This window comes from Semicossyphus pulcher, unplaced genomic scaffold, assembly GCF_022749685.1.
Source record: "Semicossyphus pulcher isolate SPU_LCO1_2020_fin unplaced genomic scaffold, fSemPul1.0.p SCAF_16, whole genome shotgun sequence".
NCBI classification, from domain to species: domain Eukaryota; kingdom Metazoa; phylum Chordata; class Actinopteri; order Labriformes; family Labridae; genus Semicossyphus; species Semicossyphus pulcher.
The window spans coordinates 10,037,278-10,062,395 of record NW_027211670.1 but is presented as its reverse complement, the minus strand read 5'-3'; the positions used below and the strand labels follow the sequence as shown (position 1 = coordinate 10,062,395).

The 25,118-nt window shown below is 42.5% G+C and overlaps 1 protein-coding gene across 2 annotated transcripts in view; it reads left to right on the top strand.

The window, feature by feature from the left end:
• Positions 1 to 5,680: 5,680 nt before the first annotated feature.
• Positions 5,681 to 25,118, top strand: part of trrap (transformation/transcription domain-associated protein) — an 88,336-nt gene continuing 68,898 nt past the window's right edge. For both annotated transcript variants that reach the window (XM_069664118.1, XM_069664117.1), the window contains exons 1-28: positions 5,681 to 5,780; positions 6,414 to 6,463; positions 6,725 to 6,835; positions 7,207 to 7,311; positions 7,437 to 7,520; positions 8,554 to 8,610; positions 8,722 to 8,847; positions 9,174 to 9,251; positions 9,646 to 9,734; positions 10,306 to 10,402; positions 11,133 to 11,271; positions 12,351 to 12,429; positions 13,005 to 13,239; positions 13,337 to 13,673; positions 13,767 to 13,864; positions 13,993 to 14,187; positions 14,286 to 14,477; positions 14,557 to 14,722; positions 14,804 to 15,060; positions 15,479 to 15,679; positions 16,830 to 16,981; positions 19,507 to 19,706; positions 19,950 to 20,167; positions 20,446 to 20,643; positions 20,838 to 21,098; positions 21,240 to 21,498; positions 22,251 to 22,372; positions 23,749 to 23,919. In XM_069664118.1, the coding sequence (XP_069520219.1) occupies positions 5,681 to 5,780; positions 6,414 to 6,463; positions 6,725 to 6,835; positions 7,207 to 7,311; positions 7,437 to 7,520; positions 8,554 to 8,610; positions 8,722 to 8,847; positions 9,174 to 9,251; positions 9,646 to 9,734; positions 10,306 to 10,402; positions 11,133 to 11,271; positions 12,351 to 12,429; positions 13,005 to 13,239; positions 13,337 to 13,673; positions 13,767 to 13,864; positions 13,993 to 14,187; positions 14,286 to 14,477; positions 14,557 to 14,722; positions 14,804 to 15,060; positions 15,479 to 15,679; positions 16,830 to 16,981; positions 19,507 to 19,706; positions 19,950 to 20,167; positions 20,446 to 20,643; positions 20,838 to 21,098; positions 21,240 to 21,498; positions 22,251 to 22,372; positions 23,749 to 23,919 (4,377 nt within the window). The remainder of the gene's footprint in view (positions 5,781 to 6,413; positions 6,464 to 6,724; positions 6,836 to 7,206; positions 7,312 to 7,436; positions 7,521 to 8,553; positions 8,611 to 8,721; positions 8,848 to 9,173; positions 9,252 to 9,645; positions 9,735 to 10,305; positions 10,403 to 11,132; positions 11,272 to 12,350; positions 12,430 to 13,004; positions 13,240 to 13,336; positions 13,674 to 13,766; positions 13,865 to 13,992; positions 14,188 to 14,285; positions 14,478 to 14,556; positions 14,723 to 14,803; positions 15,061 to 15,478; positions 15,680 to 16,829; positions 16,982 to 19,506; positions 19,707 to 19,949; positions 20,168 to 20,445; positions 20,644 to 20,837; positions 21,099 to 21,239; positions 21,499 to 22,250; positions 22,373 to 23,748; positions 23,920 to 25,118) is intronic.

Sequence of the window (25,118 nt, the reverse complement as noted above, 5' to 3'; positions counted from 1 at the left end):
CTGTAAAGGCTGAATTTCCAGGTTATATATGGAAAGTCTCCACCCTATAGGAACAGAGTATATGTTCAGCTTAAGGTGGGAATTGGAGCTAAAAAAGAGGCCGATGAAGGAGACAGAAATAACACACTGCGGGGTGTGTGAGTTTGTGCTAAAATAAAGTGTAAATAAAATAATGTATAATACAAATTTAAACCCCGAAAACGACAAAATTAAAAGGCTTCGACACGTCTCCTACGTGTCATAAACGCTCTAATTGTAGGCCGGTCTCTTCAATAAATCAAGCGGTGAAGAAACAGGATGTGGTGGTAAACAATTAGCGAGAGCTGCCTGTCTGGCTGCGAAAGGTCAATAAAGCCCGGGGTGCAGGCTGGAAGACGCGCCACTGTGCTTTGAGCATGACGTCCAACCATGCCCTAAATCACTCAGTCAATCAGTGGAGATTGTGACACTCAGAGATGACAGCAGGTTTTATTCACTGAGTAGAAATTATTAAATTTTTTTCGGGATAAAACAGCAAGAAACTCAGATGTTGGAATCCTAATTTGCTCGAAATAAACGAGCAGATTAAGGCATGTCATTAAAACACTGTTCACATTAGCTTTTAAAAGACTGTCAGCTGTTTAAGACCAATAAAATCAATGCATATGAGGGGAGTTATTCAGTATTCAGAGCCCTTACTTTAGTAAATACAACAGCATTGTTATGTAGTTGCATTCATTCAGGAGAAGCATTTTATTGCTGTAACTGTTGGAAGTGGAACTGCTTTTAACAACTGTGAATAAGCGAAGTTCAGTCGATTCAACCCAACCTAGCGGTCGGTCCACAAGTCAAAACTGTGGTTTGTAAAAAGATTAATGAGGCGGGAAAGAAGCCTCATTAAAAGGTACCTTACTTGTGCTTGGCTTTTAACCACTGTGAGTTTTGACAGCTTTGAAGACAGAATAAAACAGAACAATATGTCTTATTCCACCGATGAATTTAAAATCTACTTTACTCTAACTTGTATTTGGATTGTGCAGGGGTTAGGGCTATCGCCGTCATTCAGACTTAGGGGGGGCCTTTCTGTGTGGAGTTTGCATGTTCTCCCCGTGCATGCGTGGGTTCCCTCCGGCTTCCTCCCATATGCTCGTTAGGTTAATTGGTGACTCTAAAATATTCACGCTAGGTGTGACTGTGAGCGTTAAAGGTTGTCTGTCTCTGTGTGTCAGCCTGATTGACTGACGTTCAGCCCAGGGTGTACCCCGCCTCTCGCCCGATGACAGCTGGGATAGGCTCCAAACACCAGTGTTGTGACCAGGTCATCTTTGCTCAGGTCCCAAGTAAGTCTCAAGTCATGTGGTCCAAGTCTCAAGGGAGTCTCGAGTAATTTTTTCTTGGGCAAGTCAAGTCAAGTCACACTTTATGTCAGGTCAAGTCCAGTCCTTAGTTAAGGCAAGTAAGGCCCCGAGTCAAGTCACTTTTTTTCCACCCAAGATCCAGCACTCTTACCTGTAGTATCCGGTTTTAATAAAGAGAAAAGACAAGGTGTTAGTAGCTCATCTAATAATGATATTATTGGCCAATTTATATAACCTGTTCAAAAAGTATGACAGTGAATTGTATCTGTATTATCTTGGCACAGACGCAGCCATGATGATGGTCTGCTCTGAGACAGTATTGAGTAGTAACGAGTACGACTGATGAGGCTTCTCTTTGGGGGCTTTGATGTTGCATGTTGCCATAGCGAGTAGTTTGACTGACAGCCATCCAATCATGACAATCACATACTGGGGAGCTTTTTGAGTCATCCAATAATGATTCCCAGTTTGGGCTGCGTACGTACTTGATAGTGAGACAGAAACTTGACAACATTGATTTTTTATCATTTTATATTTAACAGCAAACATTCAAACTTATGAACACACGCAAGTCATCCGAGTCATCATGCCTCAAGTCCAAGTCGAGTCTCAAGTCAGTTATTTTTTGTCAAGTCAATTCACAAGTCATCAAAACAGTGACTCGAGTCGACTCAAGTCCAAGTCACCAAGTCTCACACTCTCTCTGCCAAACACCCATTTGTGCTTTAATGTGATTAAATGTGTTTCTTAGAATATCTTAGCGCTATCTCATTTAGAATTATATGAGTAAAAACTACAAGAAAGAAAGGACCTTGCAGGATCTGGCAGCAGTATGTGATCATCAACACCTTCAGTTTGCTGTATACAGTCAGTGCAAACCAATTACCATCGTCAGTAATAGACTCTGCCACCCTGAAAGTCTCCCATCACACCTATTTCCTGGATACTGGTTGAAAAAAAGGCTCCAGCTGATGCAAGAACAGCTCCTGGAAGCGGGCCAGCCCACAGAAAAGGCTGGGCCGCTGACAGGTCCAGTGAATTTATATCAACACATACGCCTGTTCTTTCAACACGCTCACTCCTGAAGGTGTAAGACTTACTCTGTGACCATTATTGTACACAGAAGTTGCAGTGGGTTCAATTTCTAGAGATGGGATTAAATTCAGAAAGTCTTCCACAAGATCCTTCTTCTCATAGGTGTGCAGTGGTAGTGGAGCAGCTGTGCCCCAGAAAGCGTACCCCTTTCCCCCGACCTTATGGGCGGCCTGAAAAGTGATCACACTGAGGAAAACATTTGGTGTAAAATTAAGATCTCTGACGACACACGTGCTCTGTTGATCTGCGTGGTTCACAGAGAACATGTCCTCTCAGCCCAGTAAAAAAAGAGTGAATGTGCATGGGAGCTTTGGACGCATGAATAGATTCCCAGTGTATTATTGATGATTCACACTCAGTCTCAAGAAAAGTGCACTTCTTTCCATATGAGAAATAAAGCCGGGTGATGCGGCTTCATCATAAGGGCATCTGCAGCCGCAGCAGTGCTCCAAAAAACACACACAAATCTAATGGACGGATGAGAGCTTTCTGCAAAACCGGAGAACCAGTGTGTCATCCACTCTCCCCTCTCAGGATAAAGCCCCCGTCAGAAATAAAAAACTCACTAATGAAACGAACCCGACAGTGCAATAAGCCTGAGACAAACATCTTTTAGCAGATCATTATTACTTAGGGAACAGAGAGGCAAGAAAGAGAATGAAAATGTCACATTATGTGTCAAATTACCTCTTACATTATATACGACATTCGCTGAAAGGAATATCTCATTCTGCAGTCTTTTGCCACTGGGTTCACTCTGCGGAGGGAGGCGGCAGCGAGGGAGAAAGTTGTGAATTAAAACCCATTAGCAAAGCAGACGGGCTGATAGATCAGCCGGATAAATAATGGCCATCTTTCAACCAGGCTTCATTATTTCCAGCGCCATTAAAATAAAGCATTATGAAACAAAATCCCGAGCCCTGTGGCCACATCACACACTTTCATCTGTGATCTGCAGAAGTGTGCATGGCAGCAGCTTAAGATGGTTACATAAAAGTTCAGAGCAATCTTTAAAATGATCATGAAAGGTAATGCACTCTCATGTAAGATACTGACTGTGAAGACAGGCCGTGTAAACGCATTAATGAAGAGACAAAAACGGCCTAGAAACATGAACGCCAGAACAGCCATTGAAAAATCTACTTTTTTGGCACCAAATATTTTCTAACAATAATAATATAAGGACAAATTAAAAACATCTTCACTGTCCAATTAAAGTCTGAGTAATTTAAAAAAACATAATCTATAAAACATTGTCTATTTCTTCTTGTAAAAAACGCACAAGTTTGCACCCAGAATCAGATAAGACAAGGATGTCAAATAGCCATATTTGCGATACCTCATGCCAACTTTGTTACCAGTTTGGTTCATCCTGGGCTCAATTCAAGAGATGAAATGAGGCCACCACTGTTCATCATTGATTGATTGATTCATCATAAAGTGCCTGCATTATGTTTGCTTCACTTTGAGCACAGAGAATATGAGAGTACATAGTGTACAGACCAACTGTCTCCTTCAGTGTGCTGACATCTTGTGGTGGAAAACAAACAATGCATTCTAATGCAAATGTAGTGAGAAGTTCATTAAATTGCTGAATGAATACATTTCATTCATTTAATCCCCCATAATGCTTCATCTGTCACTTATCATCCATTAATATGAAGATATTTTAGGTTGCCAGGTTGTTAAACATTCCTTTGATCCCGACATGACACCTGCATTTTATTTCAACTTTTTGATTAAAACAACAACTAAACATCTAACTAGGAAGTGTTAAACTCATAACACATTATTGATTAGTTTATTATTATTAAAAATAATTTAAAAAAAATATAAGAAGAAGAAGAAACAACAGCAGAGGGATATTTTGAAGTTATATTATTTCATAATTAGTCTATATAACATTAGGCTAGTACATAATTTATGCAGTATCAAAAAGGTATTTATAAAGCCATTAGTTACCTTCCATCCATAAACAAAACCAACATCATTATCATACAACTTCAACCCATATATTATAGAATTGCATGGTAAAGCTGGAAAGGCAAAATTACCTTTGTAAATTCGTTTCCTAAAATGATGGTAAAGTTTCTAATTTAGCAAACTTATTCAAGCAGTAAATGTATAAACTAAGCAATACTGTAATGTCAACTGAAATGTAAAATATGCTGTATTGAACTTGATAACAAAATAAAGCACACCTCTAACATGACACCTCTGGACGTGTAGCTACTACCGCCAATGACTATACGCAGTTACCCGCAAATTTACATACTCTGCTAACAATCCTGAGAGCCAGAAGACCATCGAAAACGATGGTCTTACAACCACCAGTTTTCATTCGATATCATTCCGCTGAAACTATATTTTCACTTTTTGCACAATTAAGCCCATTTTTATTGAGCTGAAAGTCTGTTGCATTTAATCTCTGTATATACATATTTCAATTATGTTTTATTACACTATATTTATGCATTGATGGGGAAAATATTAAACGCTTTACGCGGAGGGATATCAAACATCGTAGCCTGTCGCAAGCCCTGAGCAGCAGCGCGAGCGCGGCGGATACAGAGCGACAGTTTCCTGTCTGTGGTGCTTGGTAAGTCCAAACGGTTCGCTTTTTCTTCCAAATTCTTTTAAAGGTTCGGGCCTTTTCACAATCTCTTGCATACGTATAGGTGTTGAACAAGTCTATGTCTGAAAAATTGAGCTTTCTCCTTTTCACCTGCTTATATTTTTCTTAAACAGAGTTAGAGGATGCTCGAGCGCTTTCTTTCTTTGGGGAAGCTAACTTATTAGCCTACTGTTGCAACCTTGTTCTGCAAAATGTATATGTTTTATACCCGACGTGCCTTCATTTAGCGAATTATTAAGCTTGTTGGACCTCTTAATGTTAGAATGGTGCGCAGTTTGACGCTAGATAGCCAGTTTTTAATTCACAAGGACTATCGGAGTGAACAAAAATCGTGCTAACTGAGGTCTGTGATGATGTCATCACTGTGCGCCCTTTAGGAGGCATGTTTGTATCTGTTACCGGTTTGTCAAACACAAAAAACCCCGTTACAATGCTGATTTGTTAAACATATATAACTTGTGTTAAGCATATCTAACTTTAATATCTCCATATAAATTACTGACGACGGATCTCTTATTTGTTTTTTGCAGTGTACATGAGACCCCGCTGAGCTCTGAGCAGACTGCTGTCTGCTCCTTTCCCCTCTGCAGCCTTGTCTGTCCCGGCTGCCACCATGGCCTTTGTGCCTGCGCCCAGCCCCACTGTGGTCGACCAGACTACTCTAATGAAGAAGTACCTGCAGTTTGTGGCAGCGCTCACAGACGCCAACACGCGTAAGTTCATAGTGTAATGCTTGACATGAGTAGATTCAAGAAGATAATTTTTTTTTTGTCAGATATCTGCTGAAGACGGCCTCAATATGATACAGCTTTGGAAAGTAACTATTTGAAATGCATTATTTTTACTAGCAAACACAAATTTCTATAAAAAACTTATTAGTATACATGTTAATCTATAATAATGTATGTAATTTGAAAAAGAGTTGGGTTAAAATTATCTATAAATTCCTGTAAACACAGAAACATTTGTGTAATGTTTCCTGTTTGTGTTGGAAGAATTTAAAGTAAAAAGAAATCAAAGACAACATTTCATGTAACACACATGATAATGTCATTTTTTCTAAGTCTTAGTAAAATAACTGATGGTCCAGTTGAGACACATGTGCTTAGTAAGGGGCGATGTGATGAGAGCGATATGCTTTAGTCCAGTCAAAGGTACGTGTGTCTGGGTGAGTGTGTTGAATGTGAGTGTGTGTCTTGATGTACCTTTTGAACAAGCTGGACGCTGAAAGTAAAACTGATAAGATCTGAGAGTCCCTGCTGAGCACATGGAGATTGGCTATGAAAAGTGGAAAGGTATCATTAGCAAGTTTGATTAATGGCAGCATTGTGTCCTTCAACTTCCAGCTGATGAAACTAAGCTGAAGATGATGCAGGAGGTCAGCGAGAACTTTGAGGTAAGTTTGATGAATGATCTCAGTGTGTGATGGATGGAGCAGATTAACTTCTTTGGTCTCTGCTAATGGATTAAAATGAATTTAAAAAAGTTTTATAGATTCCAAAAATGTGTGAGGATTTTTGAGTTGTTATTTAACCCAGGGAAAGTAATCAATGTGCAATTACAGTACAAACAAAACATTTGCACAGCGCTGAAACAGGATTGCATGACATACTGCATGACCACATAACCTAAAATGTCTTGAACTTGCCGATTTCAGAATGTGACATCTTCGCCTCAGTACTCCACCTTCTTGGAACACATCATCCCTCGCTTCCTCACTTTCCTTCAGGATGGAGAGGTGCAATTCCTTCAAGAAAAACCTACACAGGTATGTAGACCCATACAAGGTTTCAGGTTTCTTCGTACACCTGTCAATTTTAATCTATTCTAAAATGTTGAAAAACTGCACAGACTTGTCCACTGCAGCAGAAATACTGCTTTAGTCACTAACACTAGTTTTGTACATTCATAAAACATGTTACATTGGGTAGCGTGACTGCAGTTAAAGACCCCATAACCCCATACATAACTCACTTTTAATTTACAGTGAGAAGATATTTCTCTTTATTGGTATTGTTTAAAGAGATTTTGATAAATCTGTCAACTGCATCACAAAACATCCCCTGATATGAGTCAGTATGGTGTCCTTGTTTGCAAAGCTGCATTCTTTCCTTTGAACATATCATCCATTTGTTTCAGCAATTGCGGAAGCTTGTGCTGGAAATCATCCACCGTATTCCAACAAATGAACACCTTCGCCCACACACCAAGAACATCCTGTCTGTGATGTTCCGCTTCCTGGAGGTATGAGTCCTATTTTCTTAAAAAAAGAACATTTTACTATCTCACATCTTTATTTAAGTTACACAATAAATAGAAGCTATTTTGTGGCCATTTCCCATTCCAGTTTTTTTACTGTTTCTTTGCAGATTGAAAGTGAAGAAAATGTCCTGATTTGCCTTCGCATCATCATCGAGCTGCACAAACAGTTCCGGCCTCCAATCTCACAGGAGGTGAGAAGCTCAGCCTTGTTGCATGAAGACATATTTTGCTGTGAAAGAGTTTTGAAAGTGATCGATAGGGCTGCCCTCAACTTAAGAAGTTCTTAATTCACTAACTGGACTTTCATGTATCAAAGGAAGCTTTTTTGTTCCAGTTCTTATTAAAGGAGCGATGCGCCCCTGGATAAAGCCACTGTCAGTCAAAGCTGGTGTTCTCTGTAATCGAAAGAAGCAATAATATTTGAAATTGGCGCCATAGCTGTGGAGAAAGTTGTACAAACAGCTTGTTGTTTTGCCCATTCTACATTAATACCCAGCGTGCATTGCGCCCCTCTACCTGAAAGGAACGGCCCAGCGAGAGACGCTGGAGTGAAACACTACCATTTTCCAGTCAAGGACATTGATCGCTGCAGGCAATGTCTCAGAGCGGTACAGAATCCGAAATACGACAAGAATATACCGGTGGATCGTCTAAACAATCTGCGGGACTTCAGTCTACATTTCAAACCTGACGATTTTGAACGAGACATGACATCGGAGGCGGGCGCCCAAGATTGAGGAAGTGTAGTTTAAAAAGCTCCCTGGCCGCATTTTATGTAGTCTGGCGGAGGTTTTCCAGCGCCCATTGGAGAAGCGGATAACGTCCTCCAAAGGCACAGAGCGGAATTGCATTTTTTCCCCTACCATAATGGCGTTAGCTCCCCATAATAACATGATAAGATTGAGGTTGAAAATCTGCGAACTGGCCCTTTAGGGGAAAAAACATATTTTAAATATTCCTATTATGCAAGAGATGTGATTTAAAAATGTCGTAACTAATACATAATTTTACCTGAAGCACACTAAGAGAATTACCAACCATTGTTTGTTGATGAAGACCTTAATGACAAACATTAGCAAAAGCTCTACATATGCATTACTTTATATGGTGACAGAGTTTTTCTCCATGATTTAAGCAGGGTAAATAGATATAAGTAATGAAAGAATAATTTGTTTCCATTTCCAACATATGAACATTTTGTCCTCCATTATCCTGTCTTCTCAGATTCATCACTTTCTGGACTTTGTGAAGCAGATTTACAAAGACCTTCCCAAAGTTGTTGTAAGTACATCCCATCTGCCTTTTTACATCTACATAGATCAGTTGTTTCCTTTCCACGTGTCTTTGTTTCCAGTGTTTTCTTTAACCACTGTCTCTTTCTGCTTCCATCAGGCCCGATATTTTGAGAACCCCCAGGTGATAGCAGAGAACACGGTTCCCTCCCCAGAAATGGTCGGGATGATCACATCGGTGTTGGTCAAGACTGCACCTGAGAGGGAAGACAGCGAAACACGAACAGTATGACAAACAACAGCTTGTTGGCATTTTTATCACCACGTTTAAACTGTATCATGCAAACTTTTAAAGAAGCGTGTGTAACCACCGGGTGGCAGTAGTGCTCCATGTTGCCACACGTGACGGGAGAGACCACAAAAAATATTACACTTACTCACCATTCATTACTAAATACATGAAAACATTACGTGCACATCCTGCTCTCTTTTAGCACACAACCTCGTTTGTTGAGAAAATGGTTCATCTTTCAGAATCTCTTTATTTGATGATACATCAGCTACAAGGTGTCAATCATCCTTATTATGTTTCTCTTTTTCTCCTGCCTCCAGCACACCATCATCCCACGGGGCTCCTTGTCTCTGAAGGTGCTGGCGGAGCTGCCAATCATAGTGGTGCTGATGTATCAGGTAACCTCCCTAAAAGCACCCATCACACAGTAACATCTGGTAATGTGGTTTAATATCAGGAAACAGGATTAAGTGAAATTAGTTATTGCAATATGTCTGCCTTTTGCCTTTTAAAAAAATGCAATTTAAATGCAAAATAAACGCCTGTAATAATTGTGAATTATAAAGTTTAGAGTTAAATATACTTTCGATTTAAGACTGTAAATTAAGTTGGCATGTATTTCAAACTTAACTGCACGGACATAATTGGGTTTGGGGAAGTTTGAGCATATTTTCCCTTAAAAAAAATCATATAAAAAGTTTGGACTAAATGACTTCAGCTGTAAGAATGTGTTTAAATGAAATGAGGTAAGATTTCCATTAACTGAGGTTGTGTTTGTTTTGTCCCCTTTAGCTCTATAAGCTGAACATTCACAACGTCGTGTCAGAGTTTGTGCCCCTCATCATGAACACCATCATGCTGCAGGTGTCTCCTCAGGCCAGGTAAGATGCTCTGTGTGTGTGTGAGTCCCTGCACGCTCGTATGTGTCGGCTGTTTAAGGCCGTCTCATACAGGAGTTAGAGTGTGCGTTTAACAAATTTCATTTTCACTTTACAGCCTTCGGAATGAGATGGGCACGTTTAAGAGAATTGATTTTTTTCCTCTCTCGCACTAAAGTTTGTTGATGGCTCCGCTCGGCACTTTGCCTGCCAAAGCCGGAGTTAAGATCCATTTTGGGGAAGTTAAAATTGTAGGAATTACCTGAGCAGGAGGTGAAACCTCTCAGGGTCGGAATAGGCTTTTCTTAAGCATTTGGAACAGGAAGGAAATGGAGCAGAGTTAATTTAGAAGAAATACCTCAGCAGCCTCTGGCAGGTAGAGCAAACCTTTCTTCCCGACGTGCACTCACAGCTGTGACGCACACAAACAAGTCACCCATGTAGAACAGAGCCCATATGTAGACCCACTATTTCAACCTCTGTAATTGCCACCTACTGCAGGTGTACAACTTCATTAATGTCTTTGCTGGCACTTAATGGCTTTTGTATGTTAATTGTGCTGTTTCCTCTGCAGGCAACACAAGCTGTATAACAAGGAGCTGTATGCAGACTTCATCGCTGCGCAGATCAAGACTCTGTCATTCCTCGCCTACATCATCCGGATCTACCAGGTACAGCGGCCTGATGGCTGTGTTGCATCACTTTCCACTGTTAATGAATTAATGAAAGCCTTTCACAGTACTTTGCAATATGTATTATATATTTACTACTGCAATGTTTAAATGCACTTTTCTATTAGTTCTTTTAAATGCACCTTCTTTTCAAACTAAAATGAGCTACTTGCAAAGATCCTGTATTAATTAAGACGTAGTTAATCAAACAGACGTGTTTCAAAGGATTGTGTTTTGCTTATCATTTCTTTCGGGCGTTAGGTGATTGGCAGGAAGCAGGCTGTAACATAATGTGCTCACCGATCCGAGGACACTAAAGCTGGGAAGAATAAAGATGAAACGGACACAAAATTACATTCAGACTTTAAATTCACTTATATTTTTTAGCACAAATTGCCTCCTCTGAAGTTATCTCCGACCACACTGACTCTGTCTATCAGACATTATAAGAAAAACTTATTATACAATATATAAACACTGATAATACCATTGAAGCAACTTCAAACGCAACTAGAAGAATTGTTTTAAAGGCGATTTAACTGTTTTGTGCTGCTACAGACACCCTGCCTTTCCAAACTAATTTAAAAGATATGAAATAAAAACTTATTGAATACAGGCCCATCACTCGCAGGTATTGACTTGTATACTTTTATGGAAGTATACCGTTATTTAAAACATTGTTTGTGCTCTTAATTATATGTTACGTTTGTGTGTGTGTGCCTCCTATCAGGACCTGGTAGGGAAGTACTCTCAGCAGATGGTAAAGGGCATGCTTCAGCTGCTCTCCAACTGCCCCTCCGAGACCGCTCACCTCCGCAAGGAACTGCTCATCGCAGCCAAGCACATCCTCACAACTGACCTACGTAGCCGTAAGTGAACACACGCACACACACACACATGCATGTAAAACCAGTGTGAAACAGCCACAATGCACCATATTTTCTCCTTGAGGAAACCTTGAAGCAAAAAAGTGTTTTTCCTTCTGAAAAGACGTTTTTTATAGGCTGTCAAACTGTGGCCGTAAAACCTCATTTTGATTTGGTATTGGTGGTGAGAAGCGAAACCAACCATCAGTGAAATCTTGATGATTTAACAATAAACTGTGAGTCACTTCTGCCTCGGTGACTCAAACCATTTTCAGTGATTTGTGTCATTTTCTGCAAAAGAAATGATGTAAACTTGCAAAAACCGAGGAAACAATCCAACCTGAAATAGGTGGTTTTTGTCAGCCGCAAAAATCGGGGAGGTTACAGTGATATAGTATCACATCAATGCATTATTTAATGTACGTCTATTATTCTCTTGTACTGTAAAAATGTCTAATTCAACACGGTGTATAGCACCACATGTACACACTAGAGCTGTCGATGAATATTCAGAATTTGAATATATAACAGAGTTGTTATTAAAAACGGATATTCAGATATTGAGATTAATATTTGATGTGAAAAAAAATCAGCACTACTGCGTCTGTCTCGCATGTTCTCGTATGTCCACGCGCACACTCTCTTGGTCACGGAGCATCTTTGCATGCACACGTCACTTAACTATAACTAGTCTAGCTGAAACAAGCTGAAACAGCAACCTTGTGGTAATGATGGCGGAGAGTTCAAATTATTTTCTATCTGTTTATTTTGCAGGCTGTAGGAAGCCTGTGTTGATCTTTTAAAAGGCATTTTTATGTTTGTATAAATATATAAATATAAGTAAGTTTGTCTGTCGTTGTATCGGTATGCTGTGGTGGACATATTGCGCAAAAATAGATATTTGAATAGTTCGAACCTTTGTCTTTTTTTAGAAGGAATAATCAAACGTCATTTTTGACCAATTTTGACAGCACTAGTACACGCATCTTTCTCCCAATGTTTCTTTATATCCTGGTGTTTTTCTAGTACAGTCCTGAGATCTTTGAGTCATGCCATGAACAATGTATCTTACTGTGTTTCAGAGTTTATACCATGCATGGACAAACTTTTCGATGAATCCATCCTGATCGGTTCTGGTTACACAGCTCGTGAAACTCTTCGGTGAGTTTTCATTTGATGTCCTTGGTGTTGGTGCCCTCTCTCTCTCTCGCTCTCCCTCTCCCTCTCTCTCTCTCTCTCTCGTGGTTGATTGCACAGCCAGGTGCACGTTAAGTGTCCTATCACATTAATCAGGCAGTTCTCGGTGCTCCTGACACTGCAGCACTGATCGCACTGTCAAGTTGTCATGTTCTCTCGCCTCACCAGAGGGCAGACTGCCCTCTCATCCTCCCTTTGGTCAATTCAGAACCTTGTTGACTGACCAGAGGTCCAAACTCGCCGGCATTTTCCACAAAACAGTCATTTTACATTAGTAGCTCATAAGAAACGAGGAAGTAGCTGAGATCGGGCAGGCATTTCAGTGTCACTCATTAGCTCATATTCTCTCTTTCTTTCTCCCTCTCGCAGTTTCTGTTTGATCTTAAAGAAACTTTTCTTACCTGTCAAGCTTTTCCTACTTTCCTGAATGCTACTTTTTCGGCTTTTTAGAAAATGTCACTTCACTTGAGCAAAGCCTTTTTGATTTTCGCTACCATCAAGCCGTGGAATAAACTTAAATGTTGCTCTTCCCTGTCCAGACCCTTGGCCTACAGCACGCTGGCAGACCTGGTGCATCACGTTCGTCAGAACCTGCCCCTGACGGATTTATCCTTAGCTGTGCAGCTCTTTGCCAAGAACATCGATGATGAGTCCCTTCCCAGTAACATCCAGACCATGTCCTGCAAGCTGCTGCTCAACTTGGTGGACTGCATCCGCTCAAAGTCGGAGCAGGAGAACGGCAACGGCCGCGACATCCTGATGAGGATGCTGGAGGTAGAGCTCGGATAAATAGTAAAGACATATGATATGTGTAATTCATAAACATTGACAAAGAAAAGCTTATTTTTCCCCTCTTTGTCCTCTCAATCAGGTGTTTGTGCTGAAGTTTCACACCATCGCACGCTACCAGCTTGTCTCCATCTTCAAGAAGTGCAAGCCCCAGTCAGAGATGGGCGTGGTCGACCCTGTGGCGTTACCCGGCGTGCCAGCCACGCCCACTCCATCCACCACCCCTGCCCTTCCACCTCCCGCTCCTCCCACCCCTGTTCCCGCGGCTCCTCCGCCCCCACCGACAGCCTTTGACCGACAAGGTGAGAAGGAAGACAAGCAGACGTTTCAGGTGTCGGACTGCCGCAGCTTGGTCAAGACTCTGGTGTGCGGAGTGAAGACGATAACGTGGGGCATCACGTCGTGCAAGGCTCCAGGAGGTGAGAGGACACAGATCCCTGCTGTGCAATCATAATTGCTTATGGTACATAGGTGTCCAGCATGTAACCTTATATCTTATGTGTCTTTTCCAGAGGCTCAGTTCATTCCTAACAAGCAGCTGCAGCCAAAGGAAACACAAATCTACATAAAGCTGGTGAAATACGCCATGCAGGCCTTGGACATCTACCAGGTACAGCAGAAGATCCGCACTTTACCTTCAATATTTTTATGTGTGCAAAATCTACGCAGGCTGTGATAGATTGAAAGATTGAAATGCAACAGCTGTTAAAAGTTGCAGCTCATTTGTTTCCCGACCAGGTTCAGGTTGCCAATAACCAGCAGACGTACATCAGGGTGGCCAACTGTCAGACTGTCCGCATGAAGGAGGAGAAAGAGGTCCTGGAGCACTTTGCTGGGGTCTTCACCATGATGAACCCCCTCACATTCAAGGAGATATTTCAGACAACTGTGCCCTACATGGTGGAGAGGATCAGCAAAAACTATGCACTACAGGTACATGATGTCTCGCGTATAAATGTGTCATTAGCTTTGTATCAGGGGAGAGTCTTCATTTATTATTTGTGCTCAAATTCTGTTTTTTTGTTTTCCAGATTGTTGCAAATTCCTTCCTGGCCAACCTGTCGACGTCCGCTCTGTTTGCCACCATCCTGGTAGAGTATCTTCTCGAGAGACTGCCAGAGATGGGCTCCAACGTTGAGCTCTCAAACCTTTACCTCAAGCTCTTCAAACTAGTGTTCGGCTCAGTGTCTCTGTTTGCTGCAGAGAATGAGCAGATGCTCAAGGTAAGTGATTTTGCATACTTATTTTGAGACTTCTTTCTCTTTGTTTCTCTTAACTAATATAACTGCCCTGTTTCATCAGCCACACCTCCACAAGATAGTAAACAGCTCCATGGAGCTGGCCCAGTCAGCGAAGGAACCCTACAACTACTTCCTGCTTCTGCGGGCTCTCTTCCGCTCCATTGGAGGAGGCAGCCATGACCTGCTCTACCAGGAGTTCCTACCGCTTCTACCTAACCTGCTGCAAGGTTAGGCCTCTCACACTGATACTTAAGATGAGTTGAATTTGACAAAGGTGCAAAAGTTAACTTTCCACTCCATGCTATCAGGTCTGAACATGCTGCAGAGCGGCCTTCACAAGCAGCACATGAAGGATCTATTTGTGGAGCTGTGTTTGACAGTGCCGGTGCGTCTGAGCTCCCTGCTGCCCTACTTACCCATGCTTATGGACCCGCTGGTGTCTGCGCTCAACGGCTCTCAGACTCTGGTCAGCCAGGGTCTCCGCACCCTGGAGCTGTGTGTGGACAACCTCCAGCCTGACTTCCTCTACGACCACATCCAGCCTGTCAGGGCAGAGCTCATGCAGGTGGGGGTTGTTCTCTTCATCATCATTGCACTGACACTGCCCAATACTTCCCAAAGCCGCCTGGCAGGAAGCTCTTAGATGAAAAAGTAACGTATTTATATCCATGCATTCTCTCAATATGACTTAGCACATGTGCCCTCTAGTGGTCAACAGTTGTCATGACAATATCAGAGATGACACATTGAACATGGATCACTTGCGCACCTCTAAGCAGCAGTATTAACTCTGTTAGGTGACTGACGACCACTAAACCAAGTCATTGCCATCAGTGTACAGTATTTTGTATCTGACAGGGACTTATTAGCTTTTGTAGAATTGTGTTTATGTTTAGTGTAGTGTAACATCAAAGCAAAAGTTTTAACAGCAATCAAACCGTCCACATTGAACTAATAAGTTCCCTCTTCTTCCTGTCCTGCAGGCCTTGTGGCGTACCCTGCGTAACCCAGCTGAGAGCATCTCTCACGTCGCCTACCGCGTGTTGGGAAAGTTTGGCGGCAGCAACAGGAAGATGCTGAAGGAGTCTCAGAGGCTGCATTATGTGGTGACGGAGGTCCAGGGACCGAGCATCAAGGCGGAATTCACTGATTGCAAGGCGTCCATTCAGCTGCCCATGGAAAAGGTGAGATGATATTCCTACTAGTGGTGAGTTTGTTTTGTAACTTTACTGAAGACCCTTTAACTCCCTTTGTATTTCAATTTTCTAAAGAAACAATTTAACCTAAAAGAGCTTGATATTCCTCATTATTGGTCCTCCCTGAGAGCCATATATCCTTGTCATGGGTTTGTGTGCGCGAGAGCGAGTGTGTTGCGAGATGTGTGTGTGTCCTCCAGGTAATTAAATTCATCTCCTGTTTCTCCTCCTGATCCCCAGTCAGTAATCATCAATCTAGTGGGGGCCACCGTGACGGCATTATTTACTCTCACTAATGGCTGCTCTTTCTTCTTTCTGGCTATCCGTCTGTGTGTGTTCGGGTGCAGACAGCACACACATTATCACACGCACTCAGTTAGCTTATGATACAGCCTTATGGTTTGTCGGCACATTTAGAGAGAGACGGTTTCAGCGCTTTAAGGCAGATGGAAAGATCAAAAACCAGTGATCTGATTCTCTTTAAAGTAGTACGACGTGGAATCAGGCTCGCATGGGATTTGTGCTTTACATCTGTGAATTTCTTTTGCAGCTTTAACCTTTTAAAGCTCTGTTTCAGTTCAACTTTACCACTTGAATCTTATCTCTCAGTGTCTACTGCAAACATTGTCTATGCTCAAGTAAAGAGCAGATTTTTTTGTCTGAATTTTGCATCCAAAATCTTCTTTTTCCCGTCAGTTTCATAGCTAAGTACAAGTAAAGGAGTACTTGGCTTGTCTTAGTGCGGACAGATTTATCTTGATATCCTAACACCCTGAAAGGTCTACAATCCAGTCCCCCTCTCTCCTCTCATCCTTCCTCTCTTCCTGCATCCTCCTCATCCTCTCCCCTCTGCTCTGAGTGACATTAATTAGTTCATTTCCTCCCTCTTTAAATGCCTTGCTGCTGTGGCGTGTCAGCCCATAATGTTAAAATCATAATGACCTTTGCTCGGCCAGATGGCGCACTGTTTTTACTTCCTGCAGATTAATCACATATATAGTCACACTTGCTATTTAATTCCCATACTAATAATATAGGAATATTAGCATTTTGCGATGTAGGAGCTTTTTCTTTTCAAAGCATAAAATGGTGAAGATTTTTGGAGTAAGATTCTGTTTCCGGGTTATTTCTTCCCAAGGCGATAGAGACGGCTCTGGACTGTCTGAAGAGTGCCAACACGGAGCCGTACTACAGACGACAGGCCTGGGAGGTCATTAAGTGTTTCCTGGTGGCCATGACCAGCCTGGATGACAACAAGCACGCCCTATACCAGCTTCTGTCTCATCCCAAGTAAGAAACCACTCTGAGCTTGATTTTAATATTGGTTTATACCTATGCAAAATACTGTGATTGTTATTATTTAAATGTACTGTGAGAAGTCTTTAACTGTTTATGAAACAGACCAAATTAATCCTGGTCCTTGTAACACATTGCCCACAAAAGCGCACATTGACCTGCTGCGGTCAGCCACATACCAGGTTTCGACCTAGTCTTGTTTACAGTTTCACGGTGGTTGGTATATTAGTCAGTTACAAGGTGATAGGATGAGAATTCATTAGAGAATACTGCACACTCGTTTACAGGACAAGAGACAACAACAAAGGGATGAGATGTACCGCTTTGTCCACAGGGACAAAAGTTCCTCACAGTTGCTATAAGGGTTAGGCTGTTCAATACCTGATTAGAGATACGTTTGACAGGTTGCCGCCAAACAGTAATTTGATATGATACTAGTATACAAACATATTTAATACCTTGGTGTAAAAGAACAAAGCAAAGAGGGAGGATTACATTTTTTCCCTCATGATTTACATACATTTCACTGAGCACATTTGTGATGAAATATAAAAACACTAAAAACATAACGAGTAGGATTTTTTAATCTCTGAAAATTGTCTCCTCATCACGCGGTAGAAGTGAGTGTATCTGCAGAGAACCTGCCCGCTGCCGGAGTTTTCCTTCAATGTTGTTGTGTTCTGGAAGTTTCTGTGCATTTGGGCAGTAGTGTCATAAAACACAGTGACCATGTTAAGGCTGGTCCACAGTAAAAGTTTTAAAAAATCTTAACAGATATTGAAAAAGAAAGAGGCCCCACATATGAAGACAAGTCATGATAGATTGAACAGATTTGTTCCGATAGTGTGTGGAGAGCAATGATGTAACCATAACAGCACAACACACACTATCAGATTCATTCACCAACAACCAGAGTCCGTCTCTCAAAACTGGAAATATCGCAATATGTCTCGCGGCCAAACATGACAGGGATCGCTTTTTGGACTTTTTACTGAAAAATCGAAGCAGAAAAAACTATGGATGAAGGCGTGGAGACGGCGTGAACATGGGCTGTATGCTATGTTTGCTTTTGCTGCCATGGCTGCGATAGCTTCGGTTCCGGTAGCTCTCCATTGGCTATCGTTTCGTTCCACGTCTGTCCTTGGGGTTCCCCCCACACAACAGGATATCGGATCGGGGCAATTAAGATGACTCTTAACATCCCTCACACAGCAGGATATCTGGCAAGGTCATCTTTAGAACCATCAAAAAACAAGACTTTGCTTACTTTTGTCGGAAGGGAGGAATCTGGCCCAAAATCTATTAAGACATTAAGCAAAACAAAGCTAAGTGTCCGATCAATCATGCCTCTCTTTAGCCTCAACTTGATCTTGACATTTACCCCTGACCTCTCCTTCCCCAACCATTCCTCTCTGCCCTCTCTGAACCCCACCCACCACACCAGCTTTGTGTGAATGTTCACCCCTCTCCCCGCCCCACACGTCTCATCAATTCCATCTCAAGAGCAAGAGTTGCTAATTACACTCATGCAGCTCACGCCCCCTCTGGCGGGCCTCACTGCGGTTCTGAGACGCATACATGAACAGACACACAGGAAAGGGGGGGGGTGGTTGTCGGGTGGGTTAGTCGCATTACCATCATTGATCCCCGGTGCAGGGACTAATTGACTTTCCCTTGTCTGTTTACGCAACACCCTGCCCTTTACACTCTCCTGTCATTACGCCCTGACGCACACACATGCAAACCAATACGTCTGTGTGCACATTTCTGCGGGGATAATGAAGTGTGTCAGTTATGATCAGAGGGGATTGCAACCTGCCGCCGCCTCCATTTGCAGCATCCTCTCTCGAAAGATTTTATCTTCTCTTTCTCTCTCTCTCTTTCTCTCTCTGCCTCCCTTCATCTTCCTCACGCCATTTCCTTCGCCTCAGTGTTTGGTCAGTGTAAGTACAGCCTTTCAGTTTTAAAAGGAAAAAGACACACAGGGCAAATCATGAAATGCCAAGCTGGAGAACAGAGTGGCAGGCGTCTGAATGAGTGAAGGGCAATTGATCCGACATCCACCCCGCACTTTCTCCACCCGCTACCCACCACGCTCCTCGCCTCTCTCCTTTCCCCTGAGCCCCCTAACCCTCCCTCCACTTCTTCTCCTTCTCCTCCTCCAAAGAGTAGTCTTTTAAATGGCAGTAATGAAATGAAGCGATCCATCAGGTCTGCCCCTGGCGTGTGGCATTATAAAACACAAGCTCAAGCATGGAGAAAACAGCTGCTCAATCACACCGCGGCCCGGTTGCCCTCCGCTGCAGTAAATAACAAAAATACCAACAGGGGACACAGAGAGAGGCAGAGGAATAGGAAGGCGGAAAGAGGAGAGAGAAAATGTTACAGGTGTGGGGACTGCAAACAGGCAGCAGGAAGCGATCCTTATTTAAATGTAGGGCAAAAGGGCTGAACACAAACCATTATATTGTCCTTGTTAATACATAAATATTTACTCTCTTGTGTGTTTTTCTCCTCAGCTTCGCTGAAAAGTGGATCCCCAATGTCATCATCTCTCACCGCTACAAAGCTCAGGACACGCCTGCGCGCAGGACTTTTGAACAGGCCCTGACTGGGGCGTTCATGTCTGCTGTGATAAAAGACCTGAGGCCCAGCGCGCTGCCCTTCGTCGCCAGCCTGATTCGCCATTATACCATGGTCGCTGTGGCTCAGCAGTGTGGTGAGGGAGTGGTGCTCTTTGTACACACTGCATCTTATATTAGCTCTCTGTTTTGACCTGGCATTGACCTGGCAAATCCCTCACTTTCTGATTTTGCCCTTTCTTTTGACTTTTCTGGCTTTGATTTTGCATTGACATATAATAAGAACTTAATATTGCTGTAACACCTTGTTGTAACCTCTTTCAAACTATATTAAAATGTATGTATTCCACATTTCCTCTTGTCCTCCCCTCTGATCCCAGGTCCCTTCCTCCTGCCCTGCTACCAGCTGGGCAGCCAGCCAAGCACATCCATGTTCCACAGCGAGGAGAACGGCTCAAAGGGCATGGACCCGCTGGTTCTGATCGATGCCATCGCCATCTGCATGGCCTACGAGGAGAAGGAGCTGTGTAAGATCGGAGAAGTGGCCCTGGCGGTCATCTTCGACGTGGCCAGCATCATCCTCGGCTCCAAGGAGAGGGTGAGTCACTGGCAGGAGGGTGTTGGAGGGTTTTACATTTGTAATGTTGTAAAGATGTTGGCAACTGTGCTGGCATTTACACAACTTGATTTTGTCTCAGTCTTGTGCCAGATATTCTGACAAATTGATTACTTGCATTTACATATTAAAGTTTGAAATAAATCTACACTTTTAATCAGTCATTTTTTAATTAATTCCCTTTGTGATTTATGCTTCCATATGTGTGTAGTTTTAAAAGTGAAAGCAGTTAATCATCCCAGCTTCTTCTACATCTTCAGGCGTGCCAGCTGCCTTTGTTCTCCTACATCGTGGAGCGTCTCTGCGCTTGCTGCTACGAGCAGGCCTGGTACGCCAAGCTCGGCGGTGTGGTGTCCATCAAGTTCTTAATGGAGAGGCTTCCTCTGATCTGGGTGCTGCAGAACCAGCTCACCTTTCTCAAGGCCCTGCTCTTTGTCATGATGGACCTCACAGGAGAGGTGAGGGGATTCTAATATATTGAAATCATTTTACAAAAATGATTCACCTGCTTCCGTGTGAAGTCGACTTCTGTCTTCAGATGTTTTACAAAGCTCGCAGCCTGTGGAATGTAACGTGTAACTTTCATCTTTTGTCGCACCATTGAACTCTGCAGTGGCCTTGTACTTACTACCTTATTGATTTTCACAATGAGGTGTCCAACGGAGCGGTAGCCATGGCAAAGACCACCCTGGAGCAGCTGCTTGTACGCTGCGCCACTCCTCTGAAAGATGAAGAAAAGACAGAGGAGCTGCTGGCCGCCCAGGACAAGTCTTTCCACATGGTCACGCACGACCTGGTGCGGGAGGTCACCTCCCCGAACTCAACCGTCAGAAAGCAGGCCATGCACTCCCTGCAGGTGCTCGCCCAGGTCACCGGCAAGAGTGTCACCGTCATCATGGAACCACACAAAGAGGTGAAACCAAGGACCAACTACATATCAGGATTTAATGCTGTGCAAATAGGACTTAAGTATTAAATGCAAAACAGGCTTAAATGTAGCTATGACAGATAATGCTCCTACAAAATGTCTTTATTGGTGTTTCCTTCTCTCCAGGTGTTGCAAGATATGGTCCCCCCCAAGAAACACCTGCTCCGCCACCAGCCCGCCAACGCTCAGATCGGCCTGATGGAGGGCAACACCTTCTGCACCACCCTGCAGCCCCGCCTCTTCACCATGGACCTCAATGTCATGGAGCACAAGGTCTTCTACACAGAGCTGTTGAACCTGTGTGAGGCAGAGGATGCTAATCTGATGAAGCTGCCTTGCTACAAAAGCCTTCCCTCCTTGGTTCCCCTCCGCATCGCAGCCCTCAGTGAGTCGGACCTGCTGAAAATGATCGACTGGTCCCTTGTATTGATTATTGCATGGAATTTATATTTGATGCTTACTTGTTGTGCTCATTGCAAGTTGTTCGGGATTAATCTAAATGCTTTAGATCAGTGGTTCTCAACTGGACCCAACACCAGCTCCCTAATGACAAATCGGGACCCAAGTTTTGAAAAATTTCAACCACTCAGATTTATTTAATGTAAATTTGGTGAAGTTGGGAAATGAGACGGAACCGAACAATTTATCAACTTCACAGCAGTATAATAATCAAGCAAAATGACCAGCGAGTGGCAGTGCCTACGAGGAAGAAATTCCCTCTACAATTCATATAACAGAAATAAACGAGTGCAGCTACTGTAGGGCTCATCAAGTTTCAAGAATGTAACTGTAGCTGGGATTTCCCAATCAATGGACACATGGAGTGTGAATAAACTACTACTGCACGCACATCATAGAAAACCCATGTCCTTCCAAATAAAAGCACACATCCGCGACCCACTGAAAACAGCTCTGCCACCCACTTTTGGGTGCCGACCCACCAGTTGAGAACCACTGCTTTAGATTATAATGAACTATGTAAAGTTTGCAAAATTCATGTACAAACCACTTTCATGGTGTTGTTTTCGACACATTTACATGATATTATTTGTTATGTTTGGAATTGATTGAATCATCTCTCGTCTTGTCAGAGAAGATGTCTTTTATGTTACTGATGCTCCTTCCTCTCCTGGTTAGATGCCCTGGCAGCCTGTAACTACTTACCACAGTCCAGAGAGAAGATCATCGCTGCTTTGTTTAAAGCCCTCAACTCCACCAACAATGAACTGCAGGAAGCAGGCGAGGCGTGTATGAGGAAGGTCAGTGCGACGTCTCCCCTCTTTGTTTTGTTGTAGTTTGTGTAGATTTGGATGAATGCACATTATGCAGTCGCTCTTGAACGCATCATCTTTACCAATTAAACTCAAATCATTTTTAGTGTTGATTAGAACCTTTAAGGGATGATTGATTCCCCACATTTTCAAGGTCTTTTGGTTAGAAGCGTTTGGTTTGTTGGGTTTGGATTTAAAATTACAATGCTGTGGAATACACCTTTCTCCACCACCTGTTGCCAGATGTTTATAAACCTGCAATACCAGCTCTATTTCAATCCTATCTTTGCATCCCTACATTGGCTCCTGGTTACTTTTTGAGTTAGATTAAAACATTTTTATTAAAAAATATTCTCCCCGTTGTTTGATCACTCACTTCTGCTGCAGTTCCCATTGAGAAAAACTCAGCCAGAGCCCGACAGACATGACCTTTCGTAAATGTGGATTAAAGACCGTGCCCTTAAGCCGTGAAGCCAAAGATCAGACTTGTGAATCTGTCTGCAACCTTTTAATCTTTTCTAAAAACACATTTTCTACACCGTCTGAAATGTGTTTCCACTCTTTGTATCACTTACTACCTTTTCTTTAGTCTTTTACCTGTTGTGTTTTCATTATCTGCTTTTCCTTTCTGCTTCATTAGTCTTTGATCTCTATCACTCATGACATTTGCCATCTCAGAAGCCCTTTATTAACCCTCCCCTCATACCCTCTCTCCTCCCAGTTATCTTCATACGCACCTCCCTCTCCTTTATCACACTCTCCCTGAACCAGCCTCCGCCTCTCGCCATCAAACTATCCATACCATCCCAGAATCTATCCATCTACCCTTTGTCCCATTTTCCTTTCATTTCTGTGTCCTTCATTTTCTTTCTTTACCAGTCGCTCCTCTTCGCTATCTTGTGATATTTTTTTTTTTCCCACAAAGCCATTCCCTGCTCTCTCCATTCTTTCATCTCTTGCCTGCTAGCACTAATGAGCGTTGCCATGGCCCGATCGATACAGGATGGAGTGTTTGTTCTCAGCTCTGAGAGGAAAATGAATGTGGCTGCCATGCATCATTCCCTCCCTCCTGTGTGCGTCATCAGTGTGTGATGCTGGCATGTGTGTTTGTTTACGGCTGGTCGTGCCCTCGTTTGAGGGGCCTTGCTGCCATGATGAAGACACAAGGCAGGGTTACATGCTAATATTCGCCTACAAGCCCTGAAATTTTGTCACCAAAGCACATTTTTGATAGCTGAAATTTAAATAGACTTAACACAGCATTTCCCTCAATTCTTCAGTATATTTCAACCTTATCTTGTTGTAAACACTTTATAAAATCTTTTAGAAACTGTAAATGAAATTGTCCTGCGCTCTTGTTGTAGTTCCTGGAAGGTGCGACCATTGAGGTGGACCAGATCCACACCCACATGCGGCCCTTACTGATGATGCTCGGTGACTACCGCAGCCTGACGCTCAACGTGGTGAACCGCCTGACCTCTGTGACACGCCTCTTCCCCAACTCCTTCAATGACAAGTTCTGCGATCAGATGATGGTGAGAAACGTTCAACAGCTGCAGTGTGAGGCTGTGAACTATAAACTATTTTACAGCATTTAAATATTTGAATTTTTTATTTGATTATTTTTTAAGTTATACTTCATTTCAGACACACACAGGTCCATATCAGCTCAACAATCAAAACACTCAATAAAGACAAAGACAACAGCAGAGGGATAAAGACAGGAATAAAATAATTATAGTCCATTAAATTTTTAAATTTTAAAAATTTTAAATAGTCACAATGTAGTAAAAATAGACAGCAATGAAAGGATGAAATCAATCCAGTTTAAAACACTAAAGACAACTTTACAGATCCTTCCAGAAGCAGGAAAAACACCTTGTTTCACTTACTGTGGGCTGACATAGTGCCATCATGATTACATTTTTAGCGTCAGACAATCCACTCATAAATTTCTCATAAGTTTCTAAGCACGCCGTGGAAAATTAGAACATTATTAGATACAAACATATCGTCCACCCTGGTAACTTAAGTAGGATTTGAAATGCATCATTGTTTGCCACCTGAAGTATCTTCATTTTAGCTTTACTGTAGCTACACCACAGGTGGGCTGTGCCGAGTGGAGGACAGTAAAAAAGCTCTTAAAAGCTCGGCTTTAACAGTAACTGTGCACATGTGAAATTTGCGTGCCAGCATATTTTCTTGTGCATACAGTTTGCAACACTGCTGCTGCACATCGTCGTCATCACTTAAGTCATTCCTGATTATGTGACCTAAGTAGTTTACTCTATAATATATCAAATATTCTGCAAATTTGACCATTTAAGAGCACGTGTAAATTAGGGATGGGTCATGAATTTCGAATATTCATTAATTTATGAAAATCGCAAAGTTAATGTGACTATTATCTCACCTTTAAAAAATATATATTTTCCGTTGTTTTTACCGGCGCCTGGTTGTTATGCAGTACTACCATCAGACGGTGGCTGTAGCGCATCTGAAAGCTCTTTGCTAACCGCCATTAAATAACAAAAGAAGAAGAAAGCATTAACGCCAGGTGCCGGTAAAACAGGTGTGGTGCTGTGAAATTCGGAACTGGAGTAAAATGCAGGGACTTCTGCAGCCACCAAACTCCCAGCATATTATAAGTCTGCTTAACAATTACGCACAGCATGAGGCTGATTCTCACCGTAGGAGATGTGATCCATGTTTGTGCATAAGATAGAGGCGATGC